At 43.5% G+C, this 25,266-nt stretch overlaps 1 protein-coding gene across 1 annotated transcript in view; it reads left to right on the top strand.

Moving 5' to 3' along the window:
- The window catches only part of LLGL2 (LLGL scribble cell polarity complex component 2), a 33,745-nt gene extending 18,305 nt beyond the window's left edge, over positions 1 to 15,440 (top strand). Inside the window, exons 8-26 of the mRNA XM_084298677.1 lie at positions 115 to 247; positions 1,046 to 1,100; positions 1,265 to 1,419; positions 4,715 to 4,932; positions 5,430 to 5,497; positions 6,434 to 6,587; positions 6,695 to 6,799; positions 7,085 to 7,377; positions 7,641 to 7,794; positions 8,109 to 8,259; positions 8,946 to 9,062; positions 9,616 to 9,782; positions 10,532 to 10,796; positions 11,480 to 11,633; positions 12,279 to 12,316; positions 12,771 to 12,818; positions 13,335 to 13,377; positions 14,107 to 14,168; positions 14,877 to 15,440. Coding sequence (XP_084154803.1) covers positions 115 to 247; positions 1,046 to 1,100; positions 1,265 to 1,419; positions 4,715 to 4,932; positions 5,430 to 5,497; positions 6,434 to 6,587; positions 6,695 to 6,799; positions 7,085 to 7,377; positions 7,641 to 7,794; positions 8,109 to 8,259; positions 8,946 to 9,062; positions 9,616 to 9,782; positions 10,532 to 10,796; positions 11,480 to 11,633; positions 12,279 to 12,316; positions 12,771 to 12,818; positions 13,335 to 13,377; positions 14,107 to 14,168; positions 14,877 to 14,884 — 2,388 coding nt within the window. The 3' untranslated portion in view covers positions 14,885 to 15,440. The remainder of the gene's footprint in view (positions 1 to 114; positions 248 to 1,045; positions 1,101 to 1,264; positions 1,420 to 4,714; positions 4,933 to 5,429; positions 5,498 to 6,433; positions 6,588 to 6,694; positions 6,800 to 7,084; positions 7,378 to 7,640; positions 7,795 to 8,108; positions 8,260 to 8,945; positions 9,063 to 9,615; positions 9,783 to 10,531; positions 10,797 to 11,479; positions 11,634 to 12,278; positions 12,317 to 12,770; positions 12,819 to 13,334; positions 13,378 to 14,106; positions 14,169 to 14,876) is intronic.
- Positions 15,441 to 25,266: the final 9,826 nt, after the last annotated feature.

Genomic DNA, 25,266 nt, shown 5'->3' with positions numbered 1-25,266 from the left:
CAAAGTCAGTTCATCAGGCAGGAAGAGCTCTCCCCGCTTGGCAGACAAGTGGGTACAGGGAGAGCCAGACAAAGCTTCTTAACTAAGAATGCATCATTGTCTCCTCCTCTTCAGCAACTGGAGAACCTCTACTGGCAGAGGGATGGCAGTAAATTCATTAGTTGTCACTATGATGGAAGTTACACCCAGTGGCCGGTATCCAGTGACAACAGGCAGCCCGAGCCTCTGGAAAACGTCGTGCCTTATGGTCAGTAAGTGAGGTTTAGTTGCTGCACGTTCATCTAAACTCAAACTCGTTTTGAGCTTTTGTGGGATAATCACAGTGGTTCTCCCCTGTGTTTAATCTTGATGGCAAAATGCAGAACTGCCTTTTGAATAGGCGGTGATCTTACTAAGCTAACCCTAACTAAGGGGTTTCAGTCCATTTTTTCCTTCGATTTTAAACTCCTTTGCATCATGGAGTCAGTCTTGAACAGGAAAAACAGATTTGTGTCCCTTATGAACGAGGGTGTTGGTGATTCAGCTCATTGGTTTAGTTCAAGTGTCCTGTTCAGCAGGAGTTGCTTGGATCTTCTGTAATTAATAGTGAGCTACGTGTACTTTTTGTTGACCTGAGCAGTGATGAAATGATGCCTCTGATTTGCTGAAACACATCAAATGGGGATGACCTCATCTTTCAAGCATATAGAAGCTTCTAAAGCTCTATCACCTTTACATTAATTTCAGGAATGTCTGTGTTTTTAAACAATCCTTCCTATTTAATCAGCTTCTACAAAAGTGCTTCCACTCCCTGTCAGCCATCAGCAACGTAGTTCAAAAGTTCCCCTGAGTGTAAGCATTGCTTTGCTGAGGAGTACTGTGGTCAGCACGTCCCAGAAGACCTGTCTGATGTGGCTTGGTCTGAGGAGGTGTTAGTGGTGGTATTTACTGGTCCAGGTGACTCTCCTTTTCTTGGGCACTGAGGTGACCTTGGTAAGGCAGGATACAGAACTTCTTATGTAAAGGTGCACTTCCTGAATTATGGTGACTAACTCTGTTCTCTTAGGTCCTTTTCCCTGCAAGGCCATCTCCAAGATCTACTGGCAGACGACGAAGAATGGGTAAGGTCGTGGTGTACCCCTTCCCCTTGTGGTGTTGGCAAGAAGCACTTAGAGGGTAATACCGTAAGGGTCCTTTAGAGTGACTTTGTAAGATTTTTTTGGTCTTTGTCTTTGAAACTGTGCTTGCTCCTTACTTCAGCATACACCACTGTCTTTTTCTTCAGGCTTCCTTACATTATATTCCAAGGAGGGATGCCCCGGGCTAGCTATGGTGACCGGCACAGTATCTCTGTTGTCCACGGCAGCCAGCAAACAGCGTTTGACTTCACATCGCGGGTGATAGACTTCTTTATCATCTTCAGTTCAGAGCCTACTGCAGGTGTGTGATGACAGGGCATTACTAAAGAATTAAATAGCTGTGCACTCATCTAGAAATCTGCTTGGTATAAGCAATATGTGAAATGTGAAGGAATTGAGTTGTCTGGGAGCTTTTTGAGACTTAAACAGAGAGATTTTGCCATTTAAAAATGAAGTGTAAAGTACCGGCAGAAAGAATGGTCTGGTTGTAAATGCCATACATTCCTCAAAATATTAAGCTACTCCATGTCGGTAGAAGCTGGACACTGGACATAACCAGGTTATGAAATCAGAATATTGCTGTTTAAAAACAGCACTTCAAAGGAGGCAATAATTAAAAACAGAATTCACTCCCACTGAGACAGTGTTTCTTTTAATTACTACCTGGATTTATGACTAGGGCTCTGGGTAATAAATCAGAGGGTGACACAACCAAGGGTCAGGATACAGAGAACTTACTTTACTCACTGCTGGTGAACCCGAGTGTAAACAGTTCTAATACTGAATAGCACTCATCCTGCAACATGCTTAGATTTTGTCAGATTTTTACTTCTACTTTGTTGCCTTTGCTTCCCCTATACACGTTTTTTTTTTTTTAATGGAATTGTCAGGAATTTCCCCAAAGACTGTTTCTCTTGTACCTGTGTAGTTTTTGCTTCTGGTTAATTTGAAGGAACTGAGTATAAAATTGCTATTTCAAGCTCCACAAATGTGCAGTATTAGAAGCTGCGTCTAGACGTCCTCAGTTTGGTCTGAGCCCTTTTAGGAGCATGTAGGCAAATCTTCTGTCTTACTGAATCTTCCCAGGTTTTCTGGTTTGCCTAGTCGAGTAGTTTCCAAACCTATTTGTCTTGCATACTGCAAGCGGTGGTGGTGACAGCTCCCAGCTACATGCTGTGCAGCAGGAGGCATTCAAATGTGTAGATGCAGGTTGGCTCCCTCTGGCCTATTGTACAGAGCAGACCACAGATCCCGTGGAGGAATGTCTTGGGAGTGCAGGCATAAAGAAACAGCTTTGGTTGTATTTGTTGTTTTTTTTGGGGGGGTGGGAGGTTGTTCTTCCCTACTGGTTTTTAACAGACCTTCTCATGGCACTGAAAAAGCAGTAATGAAATAGGCAGACTGTAACTGAGATGAAGGGCCTTTATATATTTGTTATTATAGACTTTACCTATACAAGGCTGCTTTTTTTAAACATCTTCCAAATGTGCAGAACCTGTAAGTCTAAACCTTCAGGCTTCATAATGCCACTAATTTTGAGGTGCTGTTTAGCTGCTTAGCATTAAAGAAACTGGTCACTTTTACTCTCTGTGAAGTTGTCAGAACTGAGATTCAAGATGTTAGAACAAAAGTCTTAACGATGAAATGAAGCTGAAATTTTTGTAGTTAAGAGATTGACTTCTATTCATGTGAAAGAACTGAATTTTAAGACCCTTTAGGAAGAAGTAACTGAGATTAACAGGTTTTATGTTTGTACTTCCCAAGGATTGAAGTATCCAGTTAATACATCTTCTAGTGGCTACAGACAGGAGCTGCTACAGGAAGCTGAAGCTGTTGCGCTTAGACAAGGAAGTTTTTTACAATAAAATGAGGTTTCTGTGGTTGACAAGCTTCCTTGTGGCTGATTGCCTAAGCTTAGTGGATGTACACAGCTTGCCTTGTTTGCCCTTAAGCAGTCTTCCCTGCAACGGCAATACGAAGGTATTAATTGTATACCAAAGCCACTTAATTTAATAAGCACAAAGCTCATGCGTTGCAGCATGAGGTAGGTGGTGACTTTCCACTACCCTGAATATGCTGTGGAAACTTTTTTTCTTAAAAAAAAAAAACTAATCTTCCTGTTTTCTTTTACTTTTCATCATCATGTGGATGAGTGTATGTCAGTCAGCAAGCAAACTAGAATTTTTCATATTTCAGCAACTTGAAATAGATTCATGCCATAAGCAGTGAGCTCTGATACGTTTTTGTAAGGAAAATATTTTTAAAAGAGCATATATGGTTAATGTTGGCAGTAGCAGTTACAGTGCAGGGCTGATCATGCCTAGTAGTACAGGTATGATATTACCTGAAGTCCTGTAGGTAATTGTGAATGACAGCAAATAAAGTAAATAAAACTGAACATGAAACACTTTTTCAGGAAGAAACTGAACTGATTAGTTTTGTGTTATGTCTGTGGCCAGTCTGAGATGAAACTTGGGATGTCTAACTAAGTGGTGCCAAGTACTAATTACTTGAAGTTAATTCTACTGAGTGAACAGCCCTGGTATGTGCTTGCTTATAGGCTTGCCTTCTTGCAAGTGTATTCCAGGTAGTGAAACAGCTGAAGAAGGGAAGTAAAAGTACAGGTTAGCAGGGAATGTCAGCGAGGAGCTGCTAGTTTGCATATGGCTCATGCTGTTTATCACCCTGACCCCTGTTGATGTGACACGTTTACAGCTATACGTTCATTTACGTTTCCTGTAGCTTTGTTAATCATTATTGGTGTGAGCTGATCCATGCTTTTGGTGTTCCTCAATATTTGCTATTGTGGCTTTCTTACATTTGTTACTGCAATGCTGTTCTTGTAGACTAATTTTTTTCCCCGCTTAGTTTAATTCTAGTTACAATGAAAAAATCTTCTTGATTGTCAGGTGTCATCTTTAAGATTACAGTAACAGATTTCTTTTGTGATCCTTTTTAATGTATGTATAAATAAATACAGGATGGTATGCATAATCTTTTAAAACTACAGAAAATATGGCACAATGTGCTAGAGTCAGGGAAAACTGAAGAGTAAGGGAACTGAATCATAAACACTTGTCAGCTCAAGCAGAGAAGCATTCTGCAGAACCCAAGGCATTACTGGGTTTAAGCAGCTTAGCCTAGATGGACTGCGGTCCTAACACAGTACTAAATGGGTCACTGCTGGGGTGTATGCATGTTTGTCCACCCCATGCTGTTAATTAGCTGTAGGTAAGCAGAGTTCTGGCTGTATGTATCTGTTCTGGTGAATGAGTGTGTGTTATTTAGCCATGGATGTTACTTTTTTTTTTTATTATTCTTCGTGGAATCAATGAAGAGTTGCTCTAACGGTCCTAGCAGTGGGGTAAAGAAACATGAATCTTCAATAAATCTGTCCTGATATCTGTCTTGGAATCTCTTAACTGGGCTTATTGAGGCACTAATATTAACAAGGAAGCATTTAGAGGTATTGCCAACAAAAACATGTTTCTTTAGAGCTCCATGACAGCAGTTTTCATGTGAGCCTTATGGGAAGCTCGTTTCTATTAATTTTGGAGAGTCATTTTTGTTAGCATTAATGAATCTTGTTTCTGCAGAGTTTGATGACCCTTCTGCAATGGTGGTGCTGGCAGAAGAAGAGCTGGTAGTCATAGACTTAAAGTCTGCGGGCTGGCCAGCAGTCCATCCTCCATACCTGGCTTCTCTCCACTGCTCAGCCATCACCTGCTCACACCACGTCTCCAACATCCCGCTGAAGCTGTGGGAGAGGATTATCAGTGCTGGGAGCAAGCAGAACGTTCACTACTCCAATATGGTAAGGCAGCTGTAGAGGTACACGTGTTCCTCTGCATTTCAGGAGAGCACAACTCATTATGTGGGTGGTCTGCGCTTCTGACAGTGCCTGGGAAGGGATGAGTCCCGACAGATGCTGCCCTGCCTCTTAAAAGGATTGAGAAGGGCTTTTTCCCAGAGCACCACCAATGCAGTTGCTCACGCTGGGGGCTTAAAATGTGATATTTCTTCAGGCTTTGACAAGCTAGAAGGAAAGTCTGAGTGTTCCCAGCTGTCACTGGTAACAAACTTCTTGTTTAGAAGCATGAAGCTTTCAGCACAGCTTCTCCAGGAAACGTGTGGTGTCTTCCACTAAAAAGCACAGCTGGTGTCAGAACAGGAATATCTAATCCAAACAAAAGCTAACAGCATGGGCTGTTTCACTGCCACTTTCACTGAAGTTTGTGCTCTCGTGCTGACCGTATTCTCTTCACACTGTCACTGCTAGGAAGTCACGGTCTTCCCTTAATGTATTTGTAGCCATGGCCAATTGACGGTGGCACCAACATAGCTCCAGATCCTCCTCAGAGGGACCTGCTTCTAACAGGGTATGTACCTGATTGTTATAAAAAAAAAAAAAATAAATAAATAAATCAAGGAGCCCTTTCCAGTTTCTGTTCATCCTTTTGAACTAGCTGAAGCTTCTCTCTTAAGATGGAAGGCGGCTCGTCTTGTAGAGAGAAGGCTACAATTCTAGCAACTCACTTTTGAGAAGTTGTATTGTAGCTTTTTAAGACTGGCCGCTTCTGAGCAAACAGGCCATGGTGTCCACAGATAACCTATAACGCTGCCTTATTTGTGTTTCTGAAATATTATCCATTCTCCCCAAAAAATGCCTGTGTAGAAGTGCAGGTGGTAATCCAGACATGTTCAAAGGGAGTGATGTAAATGCAGAGTTCAATCTTGCAGGTTTTGAAGCTCTTTTTTCCAGTCTTACACTCTTGTAAATCTCAAGAAAGAGGTTAGCTTGGGCCTGTTTTGATCAGCATGAAAACAGATCTAGCTAGGCAGTAGAAGGAATTAGCTAGCAAGAAGCTGCCTCGCTTTTAAGTATTTCTCTGGGCTGTTCTTCAGACAATTCATTCTTGATGCAGCAAATTGTTAGAAGTCTGTAGCCTTAGGTTGGACGAATGTTGGCAATTTTTACCTGGAGAACTAAGATTAAAGCCTGCCCGCCCCGCTTTTCTAGTAACTGTGTTTTTTAGGATGCTTCATTCCCTCTATATGCCAAGCTTATTTCCTTTCCAGTGCTTTTTGGAGTAACTTTACATTCTGTACCAGTGTCAGATCACCAAGAACAAGCTGCATTTAAAATGAAAAAGAGGGCTTTCTCTTAAAGCTTTATTTTGCCACAGCTTGGGGGTTTGTAAACAGGGTGGTTTAATCTTTGACTATCTTTTCCTTTCTGTTTTATCATCATCTGGGTGATTTGCTGTGCTCCTGTATGATGAGTGCTTTCTGTAATCCTCCCCCATGTGATACAGGCATGAAGATGGCACTGTGCGATTTTGGGATGCGTCTGGTGTCTGCTTACATCTCCTTTATAAGCTAAGCACAGTGAGAGTATTTCTCACAGATGCTGATCCCAATGACAATATGAACACACTGGGGGAGGACGAATGGCCTCCACTTCGCAAGGTAAGATGGCTATTGCTTGGGGAAGCTTTCAGAAAACCTGAGCAGTTTCTGATTTGGGGCATAATCAATGCATCTGTGAAGACCACCCACTGTATTCTCTCACCTAGGTTGGTACCTTCGACCCTTACAGTGATGATCCTAGACTTGGGATCCAGAAGATCTACCTGTGTAAATACAGTGGATACTTGGCTGTAGCTGGCACAGCAGGACAGGTATTGAAATATTCCAGTCGTTATAAACCTTGTTTTTAGTGCAGCTTGTGACAGTGCTACTTGGAGGTGTGTTAAAATTAGAAGCACTCATTTACAGAGCGGTAAATCAATCCAGTTGCTGGAAAAGTTTTGTGGTTCTCTGCGTTCTCTAATCTGTATTTTAGACTTTATCTAATGCTTTAGCAGCTCTGAGAGGTGCTATGGTTTTGGAGCTGCTGGGGCGGCCGGTGGGTGGGAGGATTGCTGGAACAATAGAAGCTGTAGCAGAACTTCTCTTCCTTTCAGGTACTGGTGATGGAACTGAATGATGAAGATGCAGAGCATGTTGTTGACCATGCTGAAGCAGATCTCCTGCAGGATCAAGAAGGCTATCGATGGAAAGGTCACGAGAAATTGAAGACTCGAGATGGACCTGTCCGCTTTGAAGCTGGTTTTCAGCCATTTGTCCTCGTCCAATGTCAACCACCAGCCGTGGTCACCTCATTGGCCCTTCACTCTGAATGGAAGCTCGTGGCCTTTGGTACTAGTCATGGTTTTGGGCTTTTTGACCACCAGCAGAAACGACTGGTCTTTGTCAAGTAAGTATCTTCTTCCCAGGAGGTCTGTGGTGATTGCCCTTTAAAGATGGCATGGAACTGCTAACTGAGCATGTCATGAGAAGAGGTTTCTCGAGAGTAGTCAGTATAGCAAGAAGCCCTGCCTCGTTGGACTATGTCCTTGAAGATCTTCAAGAATATAAATATGTTCTTGTTCTGCCAGGTGTGTACGTCCTGTTGGACTCTTGGGAGTGATTGCCACCCAGTAGAAAGTGACAGTGTGCCTACTGTCTCCATTTTTTCAGATGTACATTGCATCCCAGTGACCAATTGGCCTTAGAAGGGCCACTGTCTCGGGTGAAATCCTTGAAGAAGTCCCTCCGTCAGTCATTCAGGCGGATCAGAAGAAGCCGAGTGTCCAGTCGGAAGCGACGAGGAGGTGGTGGAAATGCCTCAGAGGTGAGGGGCCCACCTTTTGGGATCTTGTCTGTGTGGAACTTATGGACTCCTGATTAACTGCCTAGAGCAGGAGATAGTTTGCAGTCTTGCTATCTGTTGGTATGAGGACAATAATGCAACTTACAATGCTGCTAGCTATTAGATAAAAGCGGGGTTTTAGAGAAAATGTACCATATGTAGTTGAACCTGTAATTCAGAATGTACCTGCTCCCTGGTATGACATTGCTTTCCCTTTCCATTTCTTCCGTTCCTGCTGTTTCACTCTCCTCCCTATCTGTTTGCCTGACTGCCAAAATACTTCCTCATCTTTGAAGGTGCAAGAAGCAAATGCCAAATTTGACCAAGACGCACTGCAAGAAATGGAACTGGCTCCAGTCCAGAGGAAGATTGAAGCCCGCTCTGCAGAAGACTCTTTCACTGGTTTTGTGCGCACCTTATATTTTGCTGACACCTTCTTGAGAGACAGTAAGTAGAAAAAACATCTCCTTTCTTCTGAACATTGTTCTTCCTTCTGCCAAGTGATGCATTAGGTTCTACTGCCAGGAAATTTCGGCACCTTCTGTGTCCTACTTTGCTTTGTGCCGAAAAACTAATATAGAACAAGAACATATGCTGTCAAGCACAATTGTTACCTAGTCATTCTGTCTGCTGGCTAACACAAGGCAAGTAGTAGTTCATTTGTGGGTGCAGCCTGTCTGTATGGTTTTCAAATGTGATAGAATGCCATCTGACTTTTGAGTACAAGTTTTTTCCTTGTCTCATTGCTCTGAAGTTCATCCTTGACCCCAGCTTTTGATATTAGCGAGGGTGACAGCAGCAGTGCATCAGAGCCCAAAGTAATACTGTGCTTGTTTCCTCTGCTCATCCATGATATAAAAACATGAAAACCAGATGCAGCAATTGTGGTGAATGATGGGAACACCACTCTGTTCCCTTCACTCACGTGCCGTGTCCTCTGTTCAGGGCTGCTGACGGAGAGACATTGGAAAAAGAAGTACTAAGGAGCTGTAATTTCCCTGGCCAGTCTGCCTTGTTATAAAGCTTTTTAGTCTGCGAAGAAAGGGAGGATGTATATAGCTAGTGTGTTTAAGGAAAGCAATTATCCAAGGTTGTCACAGATGTCTAGCTCATGAGCCCTCTCGTTGCTCCAGGCTCCCGGCACTGCCCATCCTTGTGGGCAGGCACCAATGGAGGTACGGTCTATGCCTTCTGTTTACGTGTTCCACCAGCAGAAAGGAGGATGGATGAACCTGTCAGGGCAGAGCAGGGTAAGTATGCTTCAAGAAAAGTGTCCTAATGGATCTGAGATACCACTTGTGTAACCACGAGTTGCACGTCTTTGACCACAGAAACAGAAAAGCAAAGTAGCTTAGTTACTGCTGTGTGAGAGAATGGAGCTAAACGTGGCAGTGTCTGCGATAAGCAGCGCTCACTTCAGTAACTGAACTGAAGAGTAAGTGAGCTCCATCGCTCTTCGATGTACCTTAGCTTCAATTCTCACTGGTTTCACAAATTTAAATTTACATCAGCTGTCACTGAAGTTTGCCATCAAGCCACACTGTGCATATACCTTATCCCGACAGCTGAATCCATTATCTTTATGTAATAATAGTTACTGTTTAACATGAATCATTTGCGTTCACATGTCCTTGAAGTCCTAAATCTTTTTAGGCAGTGTTTCTATAGCAAGTTTCTATAGAAATGTTGTAGGTCTCCAGCTCTGAGAGGACATATGAGGTTTTAACATAGCACCTCTAACTAGACTCCTCTTTGGTTTCTTTTCTTGTTGTTTGCTTTTCCATCCTCATCTTGCTTGGCTAGCCAAAGAAATTCAGCTGATGCACAGAGCTCCTGTTGTGGGTATACTTGTCTTGGATGGGCGCAGCACACCTCTGCCAGAACCTCTGGAAGTAGCACACGATCTTTCTAAGAGCCCTGATATGCAAGGCAGCCATCAGCTACTGGTGGTGTCTGAAGAGCAATTTAAGGTGAGCATCACTCAGGAGGGACATATGGACTGCACGTAAGTCTGCTGAAGTGCTGAGCAGTGTTCAGCGGAGTGTGTGAGACTCATAGGAGTGCTCATTCTTCTGTACCTACATAATACTCCCAGGACAGCACTTCTGTTCAGTACAGCCCAGAAATCAAGTGCGTGCTGACAAATTGGGTACTCAGCATAGTGGTGTGCATGCTGAACATACATGTTTTATTCCTGTACTCTTTAGACAAGGCTGCCTCTGTTTTTTTGGGAAATAGCTTTTGCTGTGGTTACTTGAGTATAATGCTGTACAGAAGCAGCAATTGGTAGGCATTTCTATGAAGCAACTGAAAAGTTTCTTGTTTGGCATGCTAACCAGTCAGCGCAAAAGAGAAGGCTTTAAGTAGCTTGCTGTAGGCTCACCCTGGCTTTTGAATACAGAAGAACACACAGTGTAAACCCGTTTTTTTCTGTAATAGTTTGTAGCCAAATATGGAAGGATTTTGAGAGAACCAGGAGAGAAATGCAGTTTGCAGCCTGAAAGGTAAAACTGCTTGATGTCGGAACAGAGACGGATTCTAGCCCTGACTGTGGCTGAGTTACTTTTTATCCCAGGAAGCCAGGTTGACTCAGGTTACACTTGTGTGTGTTTGCTGTGAATGAAAACGCTGTTAGAGGCGGGGGAGCAGCAGATGTCCTGGGGTGGGGCGGCTGCCACTGTGCAGGAAGGAGATGTCAGCGTTCTGTTTCTGTTGACAGGTCTTCACGCTACCCAAGGTTAGCTCCAAACTGAAGCTCAAGCTGACAGCACTGGAAGGCTGTAGGGTACGAAAAGTGACGGTTGCTAACTTTGGCAGCTGCAAGACTGACGATTACAGTGAAAATGACCTGGCTGTCCTGACTAACCTGGGAGACATTCAGATCATCTCGCTGCCCTTCCTCAAGTTACAGATCCGCTACCCTTGCATCCGTAAAGAGGATGTGAGCGGCATTGCATCCTGTGTCTTCACCAAATATGGCCAAGGTGAGGTGTGCTTCTCCCAAATTATCTGCCTCTATTGTGTATTTGAAACAGGGGAATAGCAATTGTAGGGCTTGATGTTGAGAACTGGCTATATATATATGTGAATATTGCATGTTTGTTGTATGTTTCTGACCAACACCAGTTGCCAACAGGTACTGACACAAATTATCAGAAGTGAATTCATTCCATTATTGTTAATGAATACATTGTTTTTCAGCAAACAGGTTGGATGTTCCCCATAAGTAATTTCCATCTGGCCATCCTCCTGCTGTCTGGAGATAAGAGAATAGCGCTCTAAGCAGCAGGCGTTGCAGGCTGCATTGTACCTGCTGTACATGCCTGTGGCTCAACACTCAAACTGCAAAACTGGCAGCCAACATCCTGTGGCTGCTGAAAGTTGATCTCTGCTTTACAGTTCAGTGTTTACATCTTTCTGTGTCCTGTGCTGACACTTCTGAAGAGCAGCAAAGCAGTTATCTTTCAGCACAATAAATTACGCCGTCTCTTGGCTAGCCACTCCTTGGGAAACTGGGATATTATCTTCCTTGGTGATTATGCAAACCCTTTCTGCTAAAGAGAGAATATACTTAGGTCTATGGTGGTTGTTTTTTTTTTGTGTTATTTTTTTTCACCTCTGTTTTCCTCGACTCAATTATTGCTCATAAATTCACGATCTTCTGCAGGTTTCTATCTGATCTCACCATCAGAGTTTGAGAGGTTTTCTCTTTCTACCAAATGGTTAGTGGAGCCCCGGTGCATTGTGGACGTGCCAGAAGTTTCAAGCAACAATCATGTGCACACCAGGTCTGGCATGGAGAATGCTGCAAGAAAATCCAGGTAAAATCTGTAAGACTCATGCACACTGACTATGTCTGAGTATTGGAATCTGCTTCTGCCCTGTAGCTGATATAAACAAGGCTCTGGTATGAGCTCTTGTAGTTTGTCTCCCTTTCCAAGCTGTTAGAAGTCTTTTGGTTACAACATTCCTAGGTGGATAGGCATGAGGAAGTGCAACCTTCTCCCTGATGGTTTTTCTACTTGCAGCACACAGCAGTCAAGCACTGGAATTGGTGTCCCTAAGCTAGAGTCATAAAGTGTAAGCTCTGGCTTGCTTTACTTGTTTCCCAGTGATGTCTCTGACACACAGTGACTCTTGCACACTTTGGGGGCTGTCTGTTGCTGAAGAGGATGAACTCTTTATCTCAAAGGGGAAGATCCAATGCTTCTCTACTCAGAAGCTCAGCAAATAACAGATTTGATGCTCATGGAAGTCGTATAGGCTTTTTTCCCCAAAAGATCAGAGAGGTTCTCTGGTGCCCACAGATTTCTTTATCACCAAGACGTGCTGAAGCCCTTACTACATACTTGCTCAGCAGGCTGTTTAGTTAGCATGCAGGGGAGTTTCTTGATGCCAGGAGTATTGGTGAGTACTTTGCATCCTCTGCCTCAGTGTTTGTTTTTCTGTCACCTTTTCTTTTCTAGGGGATCAGGAAGGAGTTCAAGTGACTATGGAGAAGATGGTAAGCACAAATGATTGTCCTTAATATAGCCTGGTGACAGGTAAACCCTTCATCTCCTATTGCTACAGTTGGTATTTTCTACATTAGAAAGGGGAGAGCAAAGAGGGACATGTGGGGAACACTGCGACACAGCAGTTGCTAGCTCTAAGGTAGGTTGCATGTGACAAAATTGCCTGGGAGGATAGAGTGCAGCTTTTGCTGGAAGAGGCTGTGGGAAGGTGAAGTCTGAAATTACAGACTATACCTTTTGCTAGCTGAACTTGTCTTGCTGATTAAAAACAACTCCATCTGTGAGAGGCTTTAAGGATTAGTTGTGAAGCATTCAGTAAAGTCAACAGGTACTTAAGGGAAAAATAATTCAGTTCTGTTTTGGGTTTCCACAAGTGCATGTTTCATGAGAAGTGGAAATACTGTTAGATAAGTGTTTTTCTACTTTTTTTTTTTTTTTTTTTAGAAAGAAAATCTGGGAGGCTAATGGAACATGCCTTACTCAATGATGAAAGTGAGTGAAGTCTTGCTTCTGACAGGGCACCTTTCTGGGTGGGGAAAAAAAGAAGGTTGCTGGGAATTTTGTGTGTTCCAGCACTCAATTCCAATGGATCTGCAATTACAGCAGACTGGTAGAAATACTGGGTTTTTCATGAATCAGTAGAAGTGAGGGGTTGGACCGACGGTCATGCCCTAAGGCTGGGGTTGTTCCACATAGCTGCATTTACCACAGTGATAAGAGAAGTTTACTTTCCAGTAGGACTTGTGTAAAATGACAGCTGGAACAGACTGTTCCTTTTGGTTCTCTGGTACGCTGGGACTGGCAACGCTTCCTCTGGCAAATGACTGCTTCAGTCCTTTTTGCCAGCCTGTTTTAAAATCTCGTACTATTGAAGAGGGAATGATGTTATAAGGTCTGCCCTCTGTGGTGGGAGGCAGGTTTTAGAGGCTGGAATGTGCTCCTCTGATGCCTTGAAAGCAGATCTCCGCTGCCTTGGCTCACTGCTTTGTTTAACTCTCTGCTTTCCAGAGGTCCTGAAGGAGATCCAGAGTACTCTGGAGGGGGGCAGAGGGTGAGTATCAACTGACTGCTGGTCCTGATGGGTGGGGATGGCAAGGGAGGGCCTTTCTAGAGAAAGCAGGGGGATGTCCACCGCGATGCTGGTGTTCCTTGTGCTGGAATCTGATCATGTATGTGTCCCACAGACTATCGAAGTGAAAATAATGAGAGAGATGCAGGTTCTCTTTCACATGTTGTCCCTTTACTTTTTTTAATGAATAATGCTTTGTCTCTTTCTCTCCGAAAAGCAGGAGAGATCACATTCCCACATCCCAAAGGAACAGGACTCTGAGTATTCGCATACAGGTTTCTATTTGTGTCAACCCGTACTGATCTAAGGGCAGGCCACACGGGCTTAGTTGGCCGAGGATGGGACTTCTGTAGTTTTAATCCTATCTTGACACTGTCACTTGGACGTGTTCAGTATCTCTGCTCCCATTCTGTCTATACAGTAAAGCTCAACTACCACCATGGGTGCGGGGCTTTATCTTATCTCCCTAGAGGACTCATGTTCAGGTGACAGGGGCTACGGAAGTGGAGACAAAGGACTACTATTTGCAACGGATGCAGGAAGCTTGGTGGGATTGGTAACTGCTGGTGTGTAAGGATAGGTGACTGCCTGACATGCTCTGCTCTGCGCACTTCCTCTGGACACTACCTAATCCTGGTCTTCTGTCAGCAGCTGGGAGTGGATGGCACGATCCTGCATTGCGATAATGAACCTTCCCTTGTGTCATTGCAGGAGCTATGCAGAAAGAAATTTGGCAAGAAGTCCATTAGGCCATGGACTAAGTAATGGAGGAGGTATGTGAGGCTAAAGATGTTTCAGGCCAAGTGAAATAGCCAAAGGAAAGAAAAAGTAGAATGAAAGTTCGTACAAAAATCAGCTTATTTAAAATGGTTTGTGGTAGTGCAGAACTCTGGTCTGAATTTTCAGGCTGGGAATCCGCTGGCTGTATGATGTAGTACCACTGTGCAGCACGTTATGTGCCACACAAGTAAATTTGATGCACCAGTTGTAAAGGAAGAGAGAAGAATCCTTTGAAGGCTCCTTTGTGACTATTAATCTTACCATAAAACTATCCTGAAAGGTAGTCATTTGCTCACAGCAATAATCTGTTGGGACTTTGTAAGTACTCTCAAATATATGGGTGCTTTCACTAAGCAGAACAAGATGCGCAGAATTCTGTGCTTCTGCTTTTTACTCTTTTCCCATTCTCTGTGCTTGAAAAAATGTCTGAATAGTGACCACAGCAATATGCGAGTCTGTATTCGTTCTGAAAGCCCATGGGCAGAACATGGGAGTAGAGGGAAGGGAAGGTTATGATGTAAGAAATCGTCTTTCAAAATAAGCCCACATTTAGTGTAGGGGTGTGTGTGAAGATATTCCTTGTTAGAGCTTTTGGGCCCAATGAGAGTTCTTGTAGTTGATGGATTGGTACATGTCAGTGGGCCAAGTTAGCTGTCAGATTCTGTTTTCAAGAATGGCTTTTGCTTTCTTATACTCCACAGCAGATTGACCAGAAACCATCAAGGACTTTCCTGGCATTGGATTGCGTGCCATAACACTACTGATTGGGCAAACCGTCCCTGGGGAGAGGGCATCATTGCTCCTGGCATCGCAGGCTACTGAGCTGCAACTTGCATGCATATGCATGCTTGCCTCTGCCTCCCCTTTTAGTGCCTCATTAGACATCTCCTCTTGGAGCCCGCCTTGCGTTAGGACAGAAGTGGATTGCCAGGTCTGATGCACCACAAGCCTCTGAGTACATCTAACTTTTAAATGTTTGCACATTTCTCTTTTCTACTGGGCTGGGTTTTAAATTATAAATGTTACTGCCTTGGTGCAGGATTTTAATAAACGCACACTGTTACCTCCAACTGGTTTAAAATTATTTTTTGTACAATTTTTAAAAATCATATGCGTATTTCAGTTTTAACAGAAACATTTTAGAAATTTACTTTAAAAAAACAAAACATTAAATAATATATGCTAGATTCCTGTGACTGCTGTATGTGGTATCTGAATGAGTAACTGGTTTTTATTTGTTATGGTACTGTTAACTGGCTTTATGGATTTGAGTAGAATCTATTTTTGTAGACATTCAAATCAGAGGAAAACTAATTGAACTTGATTTTGTTTCAACACTATGTTGCTTTTTTGAAATAAAACTCTGAATTCCCTTTTGTGATCCTTGTCTGCTCTCATATCTATTCTTTCCATCAGCAAATTTTTTGATACAGGGCAACAGGCTCATGACCACTTACCTCTTGACGAAGGTGGAGCTGTTCTCAGAGCTGCAGAGGCAATGAACACTCCTGTAGATTGTGTCCTCATTAAGCAAGGTGGTTGCTTGGAGAACATGCACATGGCAAGCAAGTTGGATATATCACAGTCCTGCAATTTGTACATCATGCTGCCAGAAAAGTACACTGCTTCAGATAATAGTCCCTGGAAAGTCATCTGCTAGCTTGTCCTGAAGTAACTTGGATGATAATGGCACAGAAAGGGAGGAAAAGTTGATCTGGCAACATTTCTGTACTAGGCAGCTATTGGATTATGAATTGAAGCTGGTGAAACTCCACATAGGACTGGTTTATTAAACTTTTAAATTTTGGTACAGGAACACTAGTTTGCTCCTTTGTTCCTGACCTAATGCTACTTTCCTCTTTTTGAGCTAAGAAAGAGAACAGAGTATTTCCTGTAACTTGCTTGTAGCGCAATGTAAATCAGTGAGAAAGAAGGCTAAATCCTCCTAGACTGTGTGCTGAGCTGTTGTCCTTGGCATGCTTTGGAAACCTGTCTCTGGAAACCCTCTTTAGGCACCGTTTTTATCTTCTTGAGCAAGGCAGAGTGATCATTTATTTTCTAGAGTGCTAAAGTGGCACTTCCTATCCTGCAGGAGAATATGGCTGTAGAGTTTCTATTGTTCAGGTGAGGTTTCATCTGCTCTTCCTTCTAGGAGTACTGGTATCTCCTTTGAGACCTAATTTAGACCTATATTTCAATAAGGTTTTAGAGAGCCTACCATCTGACTCGGAAACTAGTTTGTCAGACCCCACCATTTCCTTATTTCTGCTAGCTTCATTATTTCCTTGTCTCTGTTGCTGCAGGATTGAGGCTAACAGAAAAGTGGCCTGCTGTTTTCCACTTCTTGTGCCAGATGTTGATGCTGCAAATTCATAGGAAGTTATGATTTAATCAGCAGTGTCTGAGCTGGTGTGATCATGTGCACGGCCCTGGTTGCACCCAGCTGCTCCTTTCTGCTCCTCACAGATGGTCTGATTCCAATGCCTTCTCTGAGTATTTCATTTGTTGGCAGGCTTGGGGAAAGTGACATGGCAGCACTGCTCAGAAAAGTCAAAGCAGTTCATAATGTCTCCCCTTTCTTGTCCATATTGCTTGAAAAATTCAGTAAGTCCCCTATTGGACAAGTCACAATTCATACCCCTTAGTGAATTTGGTTTTAAAAATAAAACTTTACATATCTGAGCTTCTCATTATTTTCTTGTAAGCACAAGCCAGTCTACTACTGGGATTGCAGCTAAGGTAAACAGAGGAGTAGGTTAGGTTGTGTGCTGCAGAATGGGACATTCTTACTAGCAATACTTATGTGAAAACTACAGCTGAAGGATTCACTGGAATAAGCTGCTTGGCTTATTGTTGTGAGCGAGGCATTAAGAATCCTATATTAGAACTGCCATGCCTAAATGCAGGAGAAAGAAAAGAAGCAAAGCAGGAGGAAGACGAATTCATATGGTGTGTCTTCAATTGTATTCTGAGTTGGGGAGAGGGTGGAAAGTGTCATGTGATATTCAGAATTAGACTGGATTATTTTGTGCTGTCAGAAAACCACAACCAAGTAAAATCAATGACAGGATGGGTTGTCCACGAAGGATGCACTCTTGAATGGATGTCTGTAAGCAGATTGTGAATGTAATAGGGGGAAAAAAAAAATCCCTCTTGAATCTCTCCCCTTCAGGAATTGCCTTCTGAGTCTTGCTGTTACCATTAGTCTGCCTGTCAGCTGACAGTAGTAATAATAGCTCATTTCTGATCAGAGGTTTCAGCTGTTGCCAAACTCTTTGAGTTTTGTGCCTACCTCTAAGTTTCACTTGAACTGCTTGTCTGGGATCCCTGTTAGCAGCTTGCTGTCTCCAAGAGCTAATGCTTAATGCTTGGAAGCACTCAGAGGGCTCATTGGCCCTTATTAACTTTACTGCCAGTCAGGCTTTGGCAGTGCTCTCACCCTCTTGTGCGCCATGCAGTCTTTGGGATCTGGCATCGTATAGTGCCCCTTCACTGCAGGAGCTGAGCTGCTGTTAACAGTGGCTGCCAGTGCTTGAAAAAATTCCTTCTTATAGCTGTGCTGGCAGCATGTCCCCTAGCCCCTGCAGACCTGTTCCTCTGCAGAGGGGGAAGTCTTGTATGCACAACTAAAGAACAGTCCAGATTTTCCACATCTCAGTACAGGTATTTGTATGTGATATGGGATGCTGCTTTATAGTAGCCTGAGTTTCAGGTCATACGCTTCCTTGTAATGTGAACTCTTTCATAGGGTTGCATATTTAGTGCCCAAATTTTCTGGTTCTAGAAAATCTTGGCAAGAGGCTCATTTTCAGTAGTAAAACAGACTTCTTCAGATATTTAGCAACTGAATCTTTGCTGAGTTTGTCTAACAATTACATAAAAAGTACTTTTCCTTCCAGTATTATGTCCCTTCTCATTGTAGTCATAAGGCCTAAGGCAGGCATGGTTAGTGAGAAAATGAAGTTTTTTACAGCTTAATTGGTTTGTTTCTTTGAATGTATGGTTTGTAACTATTGCAGCTAGAATAAATGCATACCCCATTGGTTGCCTAAATTCAGCTTGCAGGGGATACCCTTGGCTACATCGCCTCATGGATTGGGATGTTGTTAAGAGCAGGATTGTGATCTAATGTTGAATTGGCATGGGTGAAGAATGAGACAGTGTTTAGTGTGGAAATGTTCTTCTTGGAAGTCCAACAGCCCTTCCTAAGAGCACATTTGACTTGGTGATCTCTCTCAAGAAAAGGCTGAGATTGTGTTGCAACTGTAGCTGATTCACTGAGGTTTACCTCAGTGGGAGGACTATGGATCCTTCAATAGCTGTCACAAGTTGTTGGTCACAGAAAACTGACAGCTGCAAGCCCATGTGATGGGATTATTTCCACATAATTTATCAACCTCCTTAGTCATGATGGCTGTGGGGAGCCTGACAAGCTTTCCGCATATAAGAGGACCAACAAATTCTTGTGCTGTAGCAGGATGATAGCCCTTGAGATCATCCTACTGTTGATTAATTTATGTCCAAACTATTGTTTGGGTGTAGAAATGGTCCCTCTCAAGCACAGTGATTTTGTAAGTGCCTTGGGTAGTAGTTTCTGGCTGAGGAAAGGCCTTTCCTTTGTGCTGCGCCTGTGGAGATGGGCAGGCTGCAAAGGCCTGGCTTTCTTGGGTGGCAGCTGCAAATTCCACAATAATACTAAATGATTGTGGGTAGAGAAGATTGTTTTCCCACCCCTAACTAGTTTACCCTGTACTTAATCTTCCCCACAGCATGGGAAGTAAGTAACTGAAGTAAACACTTTTCTCAGTGTGCGCGGTCGCCTTCCACTAACTGACTGAGTGTAGCTGCAACGCTGCCTAGGTTTAAGTCTCAGTAAAAAGCTGAGGCCCTCAGCAGAGGGCTACATTTCTTCCCTTTAAACTGGATGCTCTGCAGCCTCCGGAGAGGTGAGTCTTCATTATTTTTGATGTTCTTCTGTCACGACGGCTTCCTAGAGCTGAAGGGCCGAGCCTCCCTTCCACAGCTGCTTGCAGGGACCCTGCCCTCTCCTCCCGCTTTGCAGGAGCGACGATTTCAGCTCGGGTGCTACCCACCCCATTCCCAGTCGCCCTCCCTGGCGACCCGGAGGCTTCCTCGGTCTCCTCAGAGCGGGACCCGGCATTTTCCAGCCTTTTTGCCCGGCGGGGGGCGGCAGAGGGCGCTGCTGCTCGGCACCGCCATGGCGGCTGCTGTGAGGCGGCCGTGCCCGCGCGCATGGAGGCCCCAGCACCGCCGTCTAGAGGAAGGCAGTTAAAACATTTCTCTTGTGATAAACGAGTAACGGCTGCGGCAGGCCAGAGAAGCCCTAGGATGCACCGTTGTCCCCTAGAAAGTGAGGCTAAAAAGTGTCCCGGGTGAGTGGTTCCTCCAGTTGAATGCCTGCTGAGCATGGTAGATACGCACAAAATATCGTGCCTCCCTGCTGCTTCACCCTCGAGCTGGGCCTCGGTGTCCAGCAGAGGGTTAGTGATGTTGTTTCTCTTGCTGCTTCTGGAGCAACTTCTGTTTCACCACCTAAAATAAGACTAAAAGCCATGAAGCAGCGCGTGTGGGAGGTGGGTGAAATCCAAGCGAGTGGTCTCTTCCACTGAGGGAAGTCAAACCCTGAAAGGTCTGTCAGGGACTCCAGAGGCACTAGTTTTCTTGTAATGAAACAAGACTCTGTAAACCAAGTCCTTATTTTCCTCATGTATCTCAAGATAATTTTCTAAATGTTGACTGAATGGTGGGGATGGCAGGAAGAGAGCTGGCCGAAGCACAACAAAGGCTCTTTGCGCTTATGGCCTGTTTCAGGTGAGAGGAAATTAGCCAAGAAGGTACTTTAATTACCACACTACACACCTTTTCCTCAACTAAATAAGTAAAATGTGCTGCTCTCCAGCACTTTTGGCATAGTTCTTGTGTGCAGAGCTAAGTTATGTTTAAAGACGCCTTTTTGGTGAGGGTTAGTCTTCAAGGTGAATGGTCCTGAGCACATGCTGGCAGCAGCTGGGGACAGTTCCCCTAGGTAGGAGGGACCCATCTCTTCTCTAGGAGAGCCCAGCCTGTGTTTCATCCTCAGAAGATACAGCTCTCATTTCCTCCTGTAAGCTTCTGTGGCAAATGAGTCTGTGTCCTCTGTGCTTATTCCAAAAGAGTCTTTGAATGTTGTTCGTTTGTTTGAAGTCAGTCTCCTGTTTTCTGCTTGTGCTTAGGGCATTGACTTCAAAAAGAGATGCTTGGATTCTGCTCACACTCTCCTCAAAGGGAACTTAGTTTTATCAGATTGCTGTGCTGAGCTCTTGAAAAACAGGCTGAGCTCTTAAACATATCTTCTACACAAGGACATCTCTTAGCTGCTGAATGCCATCTCAAAGTCAGATGTTACAGGTCTTGATGGAGGTAAGAGTCCAAGGAAGAGTACAAGGAATACATGAGTTCAAGTAAAGGTTTAGTGTTGCTTTGGGAGAACTGGATAGCTTAGGTGGGTGGTATATTGAGTTGAAAGCAGTTTAAGTTATTGCTGAGGGAGCTTTATGCCGAAATCCGAGGATTATTGGATGTGGAAGTGTCTGTTCTTTTAGTCACACTTGAATTTGGTGGAAGTGTTCTTAAAGGGTTGGTTGTTTTACAGACATATACATCCTGCTGTTCTGATTCTAACTAACACAGATAAGAGCATTTAAAATGCAGGTTTGTAAGTAAAGGTGGTATGATAGTCCCCACTTGGGTATCTGTTCAGACCTGGTGATATTTTCCTGTACTTTCATTACAGGAAGACATTTTGAATGCTAATGAACAGTAACGAAGACTTTAAAAAAAATCCATTTCAAGGAAATTCAGTTATGTCAAATTAGGCCCATGAGGCTCATTTTCTGGAGAAAAGAAAAAAAAAAAAAGCACCTTGTGTTAACCACCTACTATAGAAATAACCTTTAACAGGCTAGCTTCATAGACTTGCTGGGACCTCCACGTGAACCCCTGCAGGTAGCAATGCTTCAGACCTAAAGGCTCAGAAAGCATAACAAGGAATCTTTACTAAAAACAACTGAAAGTCACAGTGGCTGGACTCTCAGTTGAGCAACATTCAGGTTTTACCATAGCTAAACCCAGCTGTTTTCAGGATGAGTGGGACATAAGAATTTCAAAGGGAAATGGTATCATGTCATCTCTCTGAAGTGCATTGCATTTTCAAAGACTCCAAGCCTGGGTTGAATGTAAACGGCTCCTAGCCCCTTTCAGCTCTGTTTAATGATGCTGCACAAGCAGATTCCTACATACTGTTCTTTGTGCCCATTCAGCTGTTACCTAGAGGTTTGTTTGTTTTGTTTGTTCAACCATTAAAATTACCCTGCTTGAGGGTAGGGTCTGCATCTGGTAAACATTTTTAGTGCATAAGAAAAATGCTGATGTCTCCGTAGTTCGCATCACAGTCATAAAGGAATGTATCAGACCTCTGTGTGCCTCGTTAGTTGATGACATTGGAGGCAGGTGCCATTAACACTGGTAGATTTTCTTTGACAAGAAGCAGCAGATAGTAGCTGCAATCTTTTATTTCATAAGGGTAAACATATGCTGCTGTTCAGCAGGTTAGCTTGCTCACTGATGTGCTTGTCTCAGGATTGCTTACGAAGAGAAAAGGAACTTTCCATTAGAATGTGTAATGTATGGAAATGACTCAAGTTTCATTTTTAGAGTGGTATCTGTTAAGATATATTTATTACTTATGAAGACGTCCTGGGCATGTGAAGAGACTTTACCTCTTGTAAAATCAACAGGAATCTATTTACAGGTTAAAGCAATAAAATATTTACGGTAGAAAAAGACATGTCTGCCAAATCTTCTTCCTCCATCATTAGGTAGACTATTGTACCAACATGACCACCAGAACTGGAGCAAGGGAAACAACTGAGGAATGCAGGTGAGACTAGAAGGAAGGAGCAGCCCCTTTCAGATGACAGTCATAAAGTCAGTTTAGCTGTAACATGAAACCTCACCTCTATCTGCTTGATTCCTTCTACCTTTATCTCTGCAACCTTATTAGCTTCTGCTGGGGATTCTCAAATACCTGGGTGTAATCGCTTCAGTCTGGACAATCTTAACTTTTCCACTTTGATCTTTTGATTTATACTTCAGGGGCTATGCTGCCTTCTGCAGAGAAGTCATTTCTCATAGGAGAACAGGCCCTGGGGGCAGCCACAGCTGTAGCCCACACAGTGGGGAAACTCTCGCATTTGTCTATAATTGGACTGAAAACCAGGTCAAATCCAGGGGATTTCACCAACTCAGACGAGTTCTGTATCAAGTCCATGGTTCCCAGACGTACAGAAAAGGGAAGGGGGAACAAGGGTGGTGTTTTATTTGAGGCCACCCAGGCACTTTAGCGTGCCAAGTAAAAAGAAGGTATGAGGGAAGCTCAAGTGGTGGCATTCTCTTTAGTTACACTCTAACTAGCACAGGACGCAACACTAGCAAAGATTTAGTAGAATGCCAGGTGGGCCTGTTCGCTTGTATCTAATCATGCCATGGTTCCCAGTGCTCTTGTTACTTTATGAGTTCATCTGTTACCTGTTCAGGTTATGAAACCAGCAAGATAAAAATTATAGATTCGCCTGACCGCGCATCATCACTTTGCTCTTTTTAGGCAACAGAGTTAGATGAAGGGATGAAAAGGAGGAAGCTTGAGCTGGGTCTTGGCTGAGTCTTTTGGCTCAGACCCGTATGAAGTCCAGTGGGGTGTAATACCATCTGTACAGGGTGTCAGTCTGTCGTTTTGGCTGACCTTTGGGCAGAGGCCATGGGATGTTGGCTTCCAGTGCAAGGGGATCATCCAGCCTCACGGAATGGCAGACAATAGGGCAACAAAGCGCTCCTGAAATATTCAAGGAGGCTGTTTTCAAACGTGTGTAACTTAATTGTTCTGGTTTCTCCTTGCAGTCATGAATACTTTATTTGTCTTCCTCAGGTTACTGCCAGGGAAGAGGACCTTGGAGACCTAGCTCATCTTAAAATAGCTGGAGGAAGGGGTCAGAGGTCTTATGAGTTTGAAGCAAAGAGAGGACAGGAATTCTCTTTCACTAGCCTCAGGTACAGGCTCAAGTGAGGATGTTTCCCCTCAGTATGAGGAAGAATGTAACATGGAAGAAACGGCATAGATAACTTATATGAATGCAATGAAAGTCAGGAATATTTTTAACCTGCAATTACAGGACATGGAGCTATAGGGTCCTGACTGGATCATCATGTCTGCTTGCTACGGAATGAAACCATATCAAGTCCCTACCTCTACATTTATTAAGCTTCATCTTAAAAGTTGTTAAGCACAGTACTGGCCATCCCCCTTTCCCAGACTACCACTAGACAAACAAGGTTGCTATGAACCTATGCAAAGTGTCATTTTTTTCTAATCAATCATGATTCGTTTCTAGTCATCTATTCATGTGATTTAGCCTTTAAAAAAAAATAAAAAAATCAGTGACTTTCTTAGCTCTTTACTACAATGGCACAAATACTTTTTTGTTGTTGTTGATTTAAGAAGAATTTACACTGAAAAAGTGGCTCTGATGTGTTTTCTCTCTTTAATAGCATTTTAAAAACAGCAGCGGCCAAATGCTAGATGAAAGTACCTGATGTTTTCTGTACATAAAGGAATCATTAGGAAAATGGGAGAGCCTTGTATTCTCTTACAGAATTAAGTCTCTTTTAAAGCCTTCTGTTCCTTCCTTCTATCTGCTGCTGGATTCCCTGGTTAAAGCTGTTTCTCCAAGGTAAAAAGGCTTTTAAGTCAGAGGAGCTAGCCAGCTGGAAATGCCCCTTGGTACTGGTATCCTGGGGCAGCACAGAGCAGGTAAAGGCAGTGCACTTCCAGCTCCTCCAGCCCATCATTGTCTTGCCAAGCCTGCATGTCCAGATGGAAATGGGCAGAGGGGAAGAAGGGAAGTGCAACTGGGAAGGCGCAAGGAAGATTTTAGTTCCAAAGATGACTTAGTTGTCATTGCATGTACCAAACGGTGAAGGCACTGTGCATTAGGGTAGGTTTATCAGTACTCCTGCTCTTGTCTGAAGTGGATCTGTCTTGTCATTGAAGGAATAACTTGGACCAAACTGGTAAATCCATGGCTGCGGTGGGCATTGAACCCAAGTCTCAGGCCATGAACTCCACTGTCCAGTCTGCTCAGTGGTCTGAGGATGAAATCTGGAAATGTCTCATTTTCCTGTTGCTTACCTCTCCCTCCCTTAAAAGACAGGAACAAACAGCCAGCATCTTGCTAGGAGCACTTTAGCAGACAAACACGGTGTTTAGTCTGTGCGGAGAACTCAGGTTAGAGGTGCTGAGGCAGATAGGCCTGAGACTAAGTGAAGTTGGAGAGGGAATATTTGCACAGAAACAATTTAGCCTCTCTCATCTCAGTGTAACTCAAAGCAGATGATACTCTGATAAGGAAGCTGACTCGATCAGTACTTTCTTCTCAGCCATCCTCAGGCAAAACCCAATCATAACGTCTGAGACTTCTGACAAATCAAAGAAATCAAAGAAACACAGAGGGCTCTGGGTCTGGCTTGAGTATGCAGAGCCTTGAAGAAGTTCCAGCTGATAATGACACAGTTTTTTAGAGCCACGGTTTGTTAGAGTTCACAGGATCTGGGAAGGCCTGGATTTTTCCAGAGAAGTTCCCCCTACCCTGACACACACACAAGCATTAGAAGGTTAGAGCTAAGAGCCCCTGGGGCTTTTTTTTTTTTTTTTTTTTTTTCCTCCCAAGATTGGGTAAGGAATTCGTGACTCAGATTACATCAGTCATTCTGGTCTTTGAAAAAGGAATCTCTCTTCTCTGCAGAGAGGGACAGCATAAGTTGCTAACAATGAATGAAAGGTGATGAAATAGGGAACTAACCTGTGGTTCTACAGCCTCGTTCTTATGAGCTAAGGAGAAGAGGACCATCCAGTGGCAGAAAGCTTAGGTAAAGCATGTTTCTTAAATTCTTCAGCTTAGTGCTTAGTTTTTATCTTTGTTTCTCAATGGACAAGCCCTTAAAGCATAGTTCATAAAAGCCAGGGGTTTCTTGAAAGAA

Source organism: Netta rufina (genome assembly GCF_964035555.1).
Source record: "Netta rufina genome assembly, chromosome: 19".
Lineage (NCBI taxonomy): Eukaryota > Metazoa > Chordata > Aves > Anseriformes > Anatidae > Netta > Netta rufina.
The sequence above is the reverse complement of the archived record's forward strand: the minus strand, read 5'-3'. Positions and strand labels throughout refer to the sequence as shown.